Source organism: Octopus bimaculoides, chromosome 29 (assembly GCF_046866305.1).
Source record: "Octopus bimaculoides isolate indiv1 chromosome 29, ASM4686630v1, whole genome shotgun sequence".
NCBI lineage: Eukaryota > Metazoa > Mollusca > Cephalopoda > Octopoda > Octopodidae > Octopus > Octopus bimaculoides.
In genome coordinates, this window is record NC_142956.1 from 6,391,858 (window position 1) to 6,405,282 (window position 13,425).

At 33.8% G+C, this 13,425-nt stretch overlaps 1 protein-coding gene across 4 annotated transcripts in view; it reads left to right on the forward strand.

Moving 5' to 3' along the window:
* The window catches only part of LOC106870677 (uncharacterized), a 186,867-nt gene that overhangs the window by 124,585 nt on the left and 48,857 nt on the right, over positions 1 to 13,425 (forward strand). For all 4 annotated transcript variants that reach the window (XR_016238953.1, XM_089345183.1, XM_089345186.1 and 1 more), the window contains 5 exons: positions 3,880 to 4,037; positions 7,743 to 7,857; positions 8,911 to 9,029; positions 10,197 to 10,291; positions 12,117 to 12,169. Coding sequence is in view for 3 of the 4 variants with exons in the window: in XM_089345183.1 (XP_089201309.1) it covers positions 3,880 to 4,037; positions 7,743 to 7,857; positions 8,911 to 9,029; positions 10,197 to 10,291; positions 12,117 to 12,169 (540 nt within the window). In the remaining variant the exon portion in view is untranslated. The remainder of the gene's footprint in view (positions 1 to 3,879; positions 4,038 to 7,742; positions 7,858 to 8,910; positions 9,030 to 10,196; positions 10,292 to 12,116; positions 12,170 to 13,425) is intronic.

A 13,425-nucleotide genomic window follows, 5' to 3' on the forward strand; every position in this document is an offset into this window, starting at 1 on the left:
TGTTTCTAACATTTATTAAACTTTTATCGATTGCTCTATCTTTTTTGTATGCTACCATATATGTGAAGTTTATCCTTGTGGTTTGGCTGCGTAGTGTGTCTTCCTGTGTGTCTCTTTTTGTCTGTGAATCCTTATTAGGAGTAGCATGTTTGTATGCAAAGGTGGTTTATTTCTGAGGTGTTAGTGAGGTGGTTGTGTTCTCTGTCTGTTTTTACTCTTTTCTATATCTTCTTTCTTTTTTTGTTTTACTTTTTAGGCAGTGAATTCCTCGGTCCCCTCCTCTTCCTGCTTGGTACTTCCTGGTTTCAATGTTATTACTATCGTTGTTTTCTTCCTCGTTCTCGTATCCTCCCTCGGGCTGGTGAACTTTGATTTGGGGCAATTTACTTTTACGTGGCCCTTCATTTTACAAAGGCAGCAAGAGGGAGGGTTCACCTCTACCACCACTCGTAACTTTGTATCTTCTCGAAGCTCAATTTCATCGCATATTCTATCCAGAAGTTTTTGGGTGTCTTGGATTGTCACTTCGAAACCGTAGCTCCACCAGTTCAGTTGTTTTGTTCCTGAAGCTTGTAAAATGGTTGGCTTTCGTCTGTATTCATTAAAATTGCAGCTATGAGCCACATTTCCTTTATCTCGTGGGGTATCCTATCAATTCTGACTCTCGCAACACACTTGCAAAGATATATTGGCAGAAGAACCCATTTTCCGACTTTAATGGGGTCATTGTTTGCTATTGTGCGTCCTCCATGGTTGCAAAACGCACGTATACTTTGCCGAACCTCCTTCCTCTACTGAAGGATGTTATGTTGTTCATTATTTGTTAGAATCGATTCTTAATTGCCTCCTCACGTGCTATTTCAATCTTTTTCCTTTTCAGTGACGTGGTTCTTTATATCACAAATTTCTACCGTTCCAAATTGGTAATCTCTTCAGGAGGAGTCACTTTAACTTTAATCCCTCCCACTGTATTAACTGTTTGCTTTCCTCTACTATGAATTCAACTAACACTGCCTCCTCAATTTCGAGGTTGACGGTGGCAGCTAACTGACTGCAGAAGCGTAGGTCCCGGCCCTAGCAGCCTTGGGCGTCTGCACCGTTTTACTCATTCCATTTTCGCCCCTAACTGGGAGAAAAAGCAAATAAATGTCACAGCCCATAGGCAAAACAACAAAATCAACACTAGGCACTAAGCTTTTAGCAATTGTTTTAACTACCGACCTCAATGTAGCATCTCAATTCATATGGGTCCTACATGTCGCCTTAAAATTGACAATACTGACTATGTAAAATCTAGCCGATTGCATATACCTTCTTGATAGCCGTTATATATATATATATATATATATATATATATATATATATATATATATATATATATATATAAAATATACATATGTATATATATATATAAAATATACGTTCATATATATATATATATATATATATATATATATATATATATATATAAATATATATACATGTATATATATATATATATATATATATATGTATATATATATATATATATATATATATATATATATATATGTATATATACATATATATATATATATATATATATATACAAATATATATATATGTATATATATGTATATATGGGTATATATATATATATATATATATATATATATATATATATATATATATATATATATATATATATATATATATATATATATATATATATATATATATATATATATATATAATTATGTGTATGTCTTCTATCTTAATGAATAAAAATTCTTCTGATAGAATAAATGGGTTAATAGAAACCAATGTAGCAAAGAACACAAAATAGCTGTAGTTTAGTTCCTGTTTTTAAGGCAGGAACTCCTTGAAATTTTGGGTATTTGAGTATATTTAAGAATTTAAGGAATGGAGAAAACGCATGTTATAATTGCATACTTTATTCCTACATATGTTTCAAAGGATTACAACATGTGTGATCCATAGGGATCTTTGATATTAAAATTGTAACCTTCTCATCAGAGAAAGCATGGGAATCATCTTAAACGTAAGACATTATGACCGATTATGAAAACAATAGATGGATAAGTTTATGACTTGATTCATTTGAAAAAAACCGTTAGAGAATTGGACGCTGCCGGATAGTGGGTTGGGCAACACATACCTATAAATGTGTGAGAACGTACATGCATACATAAATACATATACACAAACACACACAAACATGCATACTGATACACACACACACATATATATATATATATGTATATACATATACATACATATGTGCACTTGTATATACATATATATATATATATATACACACACATATATATACACTCATACGTCCACATTTATACATATGCACATACGTACCCACTCATATACAAATATACACATGTGTGCATGTCCCCATATACACATATGTATCCATTTATATATACACACATGTATAAATAGAAATAGACTCATACACATAAACATAGCTATACATCTACGCCTATTACCTAATCAAATAAACAGATTCGCATATACATATACATACATGTATACATACGTAAACACACGCATGCATATATATACATACATACAAATATTAGAACATTTTTATGAAATGAACTTTTTTGACATATTTTTAATTGTGGAGAGTAGAACATATTTTTTTATTTTATTTAGTTTTTTATTCGCATGACACGCTTTAAAATTTTTAGCCGATTACATTTACCTTCTTGATAGCCGATATTTATGGCACACATAGAACAAAAAACCGGAGGGAAAAGCGTAAACAAACCAAGCCTTTAGTTAATTGGATACGAATCGTTTCATGGTTAAGTGAATGGAAATTTCACTATTCCAATCTTCAGCCTCAATATTCTGATAAATTTTGAAAGTGTCTCTAAAAAAATTCACGGTAATTTTTGGCCATGCGACACCAAAAATCAACTATAAGAAAGGCACTTTTTTTACCATTAAACTGTAATTAGCAGAACCATATGCACGCGCACCCATGGCGGTGGGCAACTCTGTATACGATTCTGATAATTACGGTTACATTACAAATCAGGCTGATGAGGAATAGACAAATGGTAAGAATTTGTTAAATCCGAAACCTGGTTCCTGTTTAATAATGATTTTTTAGGTGATTTTAAATGTCTTACCCGCTCACGTTTTTGGTATGCTGCTATATTTCATGTTGAGAACATTTTAGGTCTTAATAGACACAAGATGTGATCTATTTCTAGCGCATTAATTGTCCACGTTAGTGGTCGACGTTATTTTTTAAAATGTACCTTAATCCCCTGAGATTACAGATTATAATTCTGAATCTCTTTGATTCTTTACATGTGCTGGCCTCCTGATAATTAATCGATATTAATTAATATATGACTAATTACCAGATTTTATAATATATATATATATATATATATATATATATATATATATATATATATATATATATACATATATATATGTATATATATATATATATATATATATATACATACATATATATATATATATATATATATATATATATATATATATATATATATATATATATATATATATATATATATGTATATTTTATATATATATATATATATATATACGACAAGAAACAAATTTTGCCTTTTTTATGAAGACAAATGGGTTTATAAGACGGCAAAAAAGAAGTTTTCAAATTAAGCTGAGACAAAGGAAAATCACAGATTACAGAATAGACACCAAATTCGTGCCAACGAGATACACACACATAAAGATACACACACATACAACAACAAAAGCAAAATAAAATTTGATTCGTAAATTTTTCATGAAATAACGTGGTAGATATTGTTGAAAATAATTATATTATTTTAATCGCTTTTTAATATTCTATTTCAGATTAGAGGAACTGAAAGACGTATTTAGTATTAATTGCTCTGTACCTGATAATGTTACTAAAGATGAAGTTTTCAAACAAATTTTTGAAACTCTTAACTCATCAAAGACATTGCGTAATTTGGGGATTAAGCAAGATGAGATGGAATTGATTGGTGAAAGTAAGTAGTACGTTTCTTGCCATGTCTTTAGCCAACACAATCACCATCATCACCATTATCACATACGCTGTCGTCGTCGTCGTCATCAGCATCTTAATAAGAATTGAATAATATTAAGGATACTCACAAACACACAAATACAAACACACACCCACACAAACATACATACACACCAACACACATATGCACCTTTTTTCTCAAATCAATAATGTGTCTGGTAATTTATTTATAATATTCTCTTTCTACTTCCCACTGTCAGCTGAATCCTTTCATTTATTGTAGCTTGGTTTATGGAAATTCTACAGGAGATATTTGTTTTCTACTTAATGTGTGTATATCTAAGTCTTATGGAGACAAAGTAGAACAATACTGTGGTGCTGAGGCTTGTGATGGAAGGAAATCTTTAGTCATAACTGTCGTCTTCTCTACAGGAAAGAAAGTGACCGTTTTAGTTTCCTCATGACATGTTAATTCATAAGAATGGTAGAGTTTCTTTATCTCTTAATAAAGAGGAAGATCAGTTCCCCTGAAACTTTACAGAGTCTTCGTGGATGATGAGACAGTCGAAGCAAAGTATCACCAAACTGGAGATATGCTCTAAATAAGAAAATTCCGCTCTACTAATGGTATCAAACCTGCCAGGTGGTGGCATTAAACTAAATGACGGATTATTCATTTTAACCTAGATAGACAAGTTCCGATTTGAAACTAGAAACTTTGTCTGGCTGTCCGTCTGTCTCTCTGTGTGAATCCCTAAAACTCGAGAACTACGCAAGCAATTTCATTCAGATTTTACAGATGCCTTACTTAGGGTTCCAGTTGTGTTTTAGTCAACAAATGTTTATAACTTCTTGCAGAGTTCGCGCCCACGGGAACATAATATCTCCTCCACTATTTAAGTATTACGTGTCAAAAGTGAAACAAAAACACTCATGTCAAATACTTTTACTTTAAAAATGAAACTATTCCACGAACTGAAACAATCACATTTCGATACTGTAATGACAGATACTTTCAGAGAGAGAGATAAAGAGTGATAGAGAAAGAGAGAGATGTATATGTATACATATAAATGTATATATACACGTATATGTATAGATATATATATAGATATAGATCTATATGCATACATGTATATGTATACATATGTGTAGATTTACATGTAATATGTACACATATATACATATATATATACATGCATACAGATATCCATACATATATACACCCATCACACACATACACATGCACACAAACACACACATTAGTCATTTGTTTTCTTATCCAAAACTACGTTTAAAGTACTGAATGTATCTTTATGAAATTTGGAAATTATATTCTATGCATAACGGCCATAACTCCCATGAAAATTCAAATATTTTTGATGTTAATGAAATTTTAACCCGAACATAACAGATGAGCATTATTTGTAATTCAACGGTACAACAGTGTAAGACTACCCTTTCAGATATACTTACATTGTGATTTCTGCAAGGTGGTGCATAAATTGTCAAGTAAATGAGACGCATCTTTGCCTCCACTGATTCACTTGCAAAGTGTTGAGTAAAATTATTTCGTTGCAGACCTCCTTTGAGTCTTTTTATTATCACTGCAACACACATAGTCCCCAGTTGGTAACATTGATTTCAAGGCCTTTCCAGATGAGAGACTGGTTGTTCTAAGACATTTATCGATTGTAAATTTTGTCTGCACAGTTACCTATCGGTATAGTGGTCATTTGCAAACTCCAGAGGCGACACTTTCATTTCCCTTTACTCCAAACGTCACGCGTTGTTATTTCAATTGGGTCATGCCCTTCCAATTGCTATAGATCCGTAATGCATCTTACAGCTGTGCCTGTCACCTGTATGGTGAGGAATCCTACATGTATTGGGAGTGTGTGTGTGTGTGTGTGTGTGTGTGTGTGTGCGTGTGTCTGTCTGTCTGTCTGTCTGTATGTCTGTCTGTCTGTCTGTGTGAATCCCTAACACGGGCAACACCGGCTATTTCTGCTAGTTTAATATAAGGTTATTAATTTTTGTTGTCCGAATTCATGGCTGTTTTCTCTACCAGATGTTCCTCTTAAAACATCGTCGAATAATAATGTACCCATTCATTGTTAAGTGAAGGCGATTGATTCGGTGTCTAGAACGTCGGGCTTACAATCATGATATAGTGACTTCGATTTTTAGACGGTGCCTGGTGTTATGTTCTTGAGCAAACAATTTATTTCACATTACTTCAGTACTTTCAGCTACAGAAATTAATCGCGATGTCACTGTTATCAAGTTGTATCGGTCTTTGCCTTTCATTTGGAAAACTACCGTAACCTGGAAAGGGGAAGCTGGTAGCATAGGTGACTGCTAGCCTTCCACAAAAAGCCTTGCTCGGACTTGTGACTCTGAGTGTAATTTTCGGTACTTACTCTATTCATTGTTACTACCTTCTGGCACATTTAAACGTAAATGTCTGATTGTTGTTAATATTCATCATCGAAGAAATCATCCCTCCTTTAGACGGTGTGTCTCTGCAACACAGATGAACCACTAGTTCAAGGAGTCAGGTTGATGAACCTAATTGTCTTTCTAACAGCCATCAAGAGGCAGAAGCAGTCAGAACAGTAAGGGTCTAAGCAATGTTATATCTATCGATTCTTAATCAATTCTGCCAGAGTTGCTACCGATGTTAAGTCATCAAACATTTATACAAAGCTATTAAACCAGGAAACAATTCCGTATAAAATCAGCTTGATGTTGCAGGAACACTCTGTCTTATATCTCGAATGAAATAGAAGCAGGCTCTGCTTGGTTGAAAATTGTATACCTTGCTATGCCGTAACAAGCTGGAAAAGCGAAATGTGTTGGAGATACCCTCAGAATGAAAAGTTCATTTGGCAACGTGGTCTAGTATATTTCTGAACAAGAGAATCATCGACACTCACAAGAAAGAGACAAGTTCACACTTAATGAACACTAATTCAAGGAAAATACATCTACACAATGCCGAATAATGATATAAGTTCTTTCCCTATACATCGTTCCGTTTTTTATTAATACATTTTAGCACCGATATCAGTTGAATAGTCGCTTTGAGAAAATAGCATCCTTTAAACCAGTCATTTCATCCCATGTAAAATTGCTCGACGATGTGTAAAAATATAAACAAATACGCATAAATATATATGTATATATATATATGTATGTATTTATGCATACATTTGTATGGAACACAGTATCAGATGTTGTTATACACCACTTGTCACAATGCCCTTCTTCTGCAACTTTGGAATTGGTGAGCCAATTTTGAAGGAATTGATGAATCGTTTATTTGGGTTAAGCCTGATTTACCTTAAAAGGATTACAAAATAATTATAAATATTTACATATTCGGAGGTTTTTATCTTTTCGTGCGTCTATGCCACAAGATATATTCAGGAATATATAATCGGCCTAAAAACAGTTAGCATATCCAAATTATATTAATAATAATATTACCACCACCACCACCACCACCACCACCACCACCACCACCACCACCACCACCTCTACTACTACTACTGCTGCTGCTGTTGCTGCTGCTGTTGCTGCTGCTGCTACTACTCCAATCAAAACTATTACAACTACTCACCATTATCAATATGCATGTATTTTCCAGTATATAAACCAAACCAATAAACTCCCTCTTATAAGCGTTTTCTTTCTTTTTCAGTGGTTTGTAATGAAAACACGACATCAACGAACAGTCATACTTTCTACTGGCCAATGACAAAAGTAGGAACAAATGTGACCATCCCATGTGGTGCGAATACATCAACAAGGCATTGGTTCGTTTGTATTGTTTTACTTCTTCCCACATTTTGACGTTTCAGTTAGAGCACATTCTATGCTATAGTAATTGAAACATCTACATAGATTAAGACGATAGAATTAATGTGCGTCTGATCAAAACATTTAACAATGCTATCTTATATTTTATGCAGTATGCGACATACTTTTTGTCTTGGCTGCACGAGCAATATTTTCTTTCTTCCGAATATTTGAATTTCATTAAAACATTTGTTCTGAAGATTCAAGTAATTGCCTTGATTTTCACGTCTCAAAATAAACGTAAGGGAGGAAGCACATATCTAGGCGCAACTAATTCTTTTGAATTCAGGGTAATATTATTTATTCAATTGTACTATTTACTGTAGAACAACACGTTTTGTCACTATATGGTGACTATAGGGGGGAAAGCGAAGAAAGTAGATCATCGTGTGACCTGACTCAGCATATTGACATTTCTGTCGCTTCTACCACGCTATCACATGTGCTAAGCATATAAAATGTTCCACTTGGAGTCTGAATTTCATAAGTTTTAAGACAAATTAAACAAGTGCAATTTGTCAATTCTCTGCAGGTATTAGTAAATGAGCAAAGATTTCTGCTGCCGATGATAATGTTGATGACGACGACGACGACGACGACGACGATGATGAGGATGATGATGATGATGATGATGATGATTATGACTATATATGAATAGATGCTTTCTCCACTCAATTTGGACTAATATCATGGTGCTTTAAGAGTTCCTCAACCATACGGTTCCCACATCTTATATTAAATATGTCTTAGCGAAATATAATAAATAAAAGCAGACGTTGCAATTATTAACCCTAATTTTAGTTAGATCGTTTAAAATGGTTTTGTGGATAGGGAGTGAAGTAAATAACAGATTACTGACAAAACGCTTTGAAGGTATCTTCGTTCTACTAAAATGTGAGTTTATACACCAACCGGTTAATAGTTTTTCTTACATTTCTCTGAAATTCATGAAATGCAAATGCATAACGAAGTCTAATAATATTTTATATATATTTTGTTGTTGCCTTTAGCTCGGCGGTAGACCTAGAAATGCAAAACTGTTCCCCATTTACTGGCATTTGGCAAGAACCAGACATGTCTCAGTGTTACACCTCGGGGGGCACCACTGAAAAACCAAATAACCTTACACGTGAGTATTTCAAAATACAACTACAGTAGAAGTAGTAGCAAGTGGAATAGCATTAGCAGTTGTAGCTGTTGTAGCAGAATGATGAGGAGGAGAAGGACTATTAGTCGCGGGTGGAGTAAGAGGAGTAGGAGCAGGTGGTATAGTCGCATGAGGATTAAGAGGAGGATACATATATGTGAAAGAAATTAGTATTTGTATTTGAATTCCGTTACGACAATTTAATATGCGTGTGAGTTTGAATATCTGTGTATTTATCTTAGGTCACTTATCGGAGCATGCGCTTTACCTAGTGTCATTGCATCCACCATTTACCTGTATAAGATCGGGTCGGCCCGGGATAGCCTACAATCATTCTAAGCTGTTGATCACGAATCATGCATGTAACAGGGTGCAACCAAGTTTCTAAGTACAGTCTTTGGTTCGATACGAAATCGGGTGAATCATCGCACATTATCCTTCAAAGCATTCTGATTACAAAGACGTTCAGGCAGCTCCTAGGGGCAAGGGACAGTGACTAAGCTTCGTAACTGTAGAACAAAGTACGGTATACATTACCAGGAGAAATCCAAGATTATAACAAATATAAGTCATCACCCCCCAAAAAAGTTGAAATGGAATAGGTGGACCAATTTGTTTGCCTAGTAAGATACGGGATGCACCAACAACCCTAGTCCAGCCAAACAACAACTGAACATGTTAAACCCACTATTTTCATTAATATTCAATAAAATGGTTCATTGGATATGTTAGCGCCAGCCATTATACATATATTAATGATATGTATCACTTTTCATACTTTACCTTTCTTAGAGATTATAAAATATCATCCATGACGCATTCTAAATCGCTGTATGATCCAAGCCTATGAACTAACCAACAGAAAAGGCAGACGGTGTATTTACGGATTTTCCAGACTTTTATCAACACTATAATTTCTCTGCTGCCATTAACAAACGAAATGAAATCGCGTGGTGTTCATGCGTTTGCCAGTTGGAAATGAACTGAATGAATCTGATGAAGGATCCTTTCGTCTCTATACAACTCACAACACTGTTATTATTGAGATATTTATGTTTGTATCTTTATTTTCACATTCAGTACGTTTGTGGCGTGTGTTTCATTTATAATTCTAATAATATATACTTCTATGTTTGTATCTCTTTATAGGCTGGACGAATTCGTTTCTATTTCATCTGATTTACAATTCAACATTTAAGAATATCAAAGAAGATATAAAAACTGCTGAAAACGTATCTAGAGCTGTGAGTAGTTATGAATTCTTTGACTTTCATAATCTTTTTAACTTTCTCTCTATCTCTCTATCTCTCTCACGTATCTCTTCACATATATACACACACGTATACATATACACGCACACATACACATACACATATATATCTTCTTTTATTCTTTTTCTCATTCCAGTCATTTGACTGCCGGCATAAACGGGATGTTTTCTCTGTCCGGAACCCATATATCTAAGTCTTCATTTGCTCTACATAGACCTATTAAAACATTTTGGAATCAAGATGATTCCGGAAATGTAAATCTGCCCTTCATTCGATTCTTGAACATACAGTATTCGGACCTGATTTAAAAGCACTTGGTTTACTATTCCCAGCAGGTAAAGCTTGACTGATTCACACCACACCGTTGGTGTTTGTTAGATGACGTCAGAGATAAGCGACATTCACGTCCTTAATTTTATTCGAGATAAGGACATTCGTATTCCACTTGGGACTGAAACAATAGTATGATTGCATTACAGAAGTAATTCTCATCTTCGACGGGGCTATATACACGTTATAGAAGTATTTTAGAGATATCGTTTAGATCTGTTTAGTTTCGGACCGCAGGCTCAATTACAGCTTCGACTGAGAAAGTCCAAAATCTATGTGGTGTTCGGGATTTAAGTTAGTGTGTACATATATATATTTATGTGTGTGTGTCTGTGTGTGTGCGTGTGTGGGGTGTGTGGGTGGGTGCCTGTGTGTGTGTGTGTACTTCATAGAATAAAAGTTAAACAACAACTGAATAATGAATTCAATAACATTATTAAATATCATTCATGTCTTCGAGAAATCATGACAGTCACTGGATTTTCACATCATCGGCTTTTCTACATATTGTTACACTTCCATGAAAAATACATACTTAGAAATTATTCAGGAAACCAGAAAACCTATGCTATTCTAAGATAGTTATTTTGTTTACCCAATAGGCCAATTCACGTTTACATGCCAGTGAGTTGCCAAGGACGCCAGTACACGTTCACAGTCATGTTCTTTCATATCCCAATTATCCCTACATTTCTATAAGGCTTTATATATGTCTATTTGTGTGTTTGCGTATGTGTGTGTGCGGGTGCGGGTATGTATATATGTATATATATATATATATATATATATATATATATATATATATATATATATATATATATATATATATATATATATATATATATATATATATATAACACAACAAAACGACACCGGGAAAATCAGATGTTATTTGATTCCACCTCTTTCTACTGTAGAATGTGGTGAACTCATAGTTTAGAGCCAGGATAACATCCTATGACATCATCGTAACCGTGGATATTAAGTGGACTTCATTTAGAAAATGTGACCAAAAGAATAAATACAATTTATATAAATAAGTACTGGTTTTGGAGTAAAATCTTCAAGATCGTGACGCATGATGGACGATGATTAAGCCTGAAGCAACTAAAGGATTAAAGAAATGTCTGATATATGCGCCTTTGTGGAGATCTTTCATTAAAAATAGCCATCTAATGTGTCATATCTTATAGAGTCGATGGACCAGTTTGCCGCATTTGACCCCAGGGTTGGGAAGGGAAAACAATCACCCGCATGTCTCCTTTCATGGATTTACAGCTTTATATATTAAGATAACATATTTCTATACATCATATTTTGCTTTTTTTCTTCGAATATATATGGAAAGATTTCATTGCCAGGCAACGCCGGGTGCTTCTGCTAGTAGTAATTGAATTTGTACTTTTACTTCATTATTGAGTCTTCTTTCTTAATTTGCGTACAAATAATGTATATACGACTGTTGCAGATGGAGTATGCATTATCAAACGTGGCAGGAACGTGTGAAGTTGAATATTGTGGGTAAGTAAAATGGCATTGAACGTTTATTAAAATTCTGTTATATTTGGGATCAAAATATTCCATTGTTTTAAGATCTGAGTATGAATTAATGTTTGCATCAACAATGCTGCATTTGTAAAAACGTAAAACACAAATTTATACTTTTAGTCAACCCTTCATCTGTATTGTAAATAAACTTACACACACACACGCACGCACACACACACACACATACACACACACACACACACACACACAAACATATATATATATATATATATATATATATATATATATATATATATATATATATATAAATATATATATATGTATATATATATATATATATATATATATATATATATATATATATATATATATATATATATATATAGAAAGAGGGAAAGAGACAGGGAACTACAAGTGAGTGTGAACACAGGTGTATATATATATATCTTCGTTATCACCACCATCATCATTATCACTATTATCATCACCACCAGCAGTTTTGGTAGGATTTCTATGGCTTTACACAGTGTCCCTTGGACAGAATATATTGGTGTGCCCAGAGTCCGCCTGGTAATTTCAAAGAGCAAAGGGGCTACTGAGACCTTCAGATATAGATATTACGATGCCCTTTAACATATAAAAAGAATACGTATATAACAAACACAGAAGGTAAAACTATATATGCAAAATGAAAACACAAATATATAGAACAGCTTATCAAGACGGTATATACAATCGACTAAATATTCTAAAGCGTGTCAAGAGACTAAAAACCCTAAATAAAATATCAAGCGACTAAAATCCTCATTTTTCTCCCTTCAATTAAAAATATATAAAAAAAGTTCATTTACTAAAAAACAGAATATTAGAGTCTAGGAGCAAAAAAGAATTACACATAATCAAATCAAACACATCTTGGGCCATTCCGGGAGTTCACCGCTGCAGTTGGATTACGAGTTAATGTGCACATCGTTAATGGCTCCCTCATCAGGATACATAGGTATCTCAACAATTAGTCATTCACAGGTATTTCTTTATTAAGAACAGATGCCCGAACATAGAGTAGACGACACAACGACAGACAACACAACGTGGGGACATAAAACACAAAGCGATGGATAAGATGAATATATAATAATGAGGTTAATCGTTTTAGATTATTAAAATTTTCCCTTGGCCCTAAAATGTATGTATCTAGTCCGTCGAGATCTACCACCATGGGGGAGGGTGTCATATCGTACCTCTAACCTCAGTAGAAGTATGTCTGT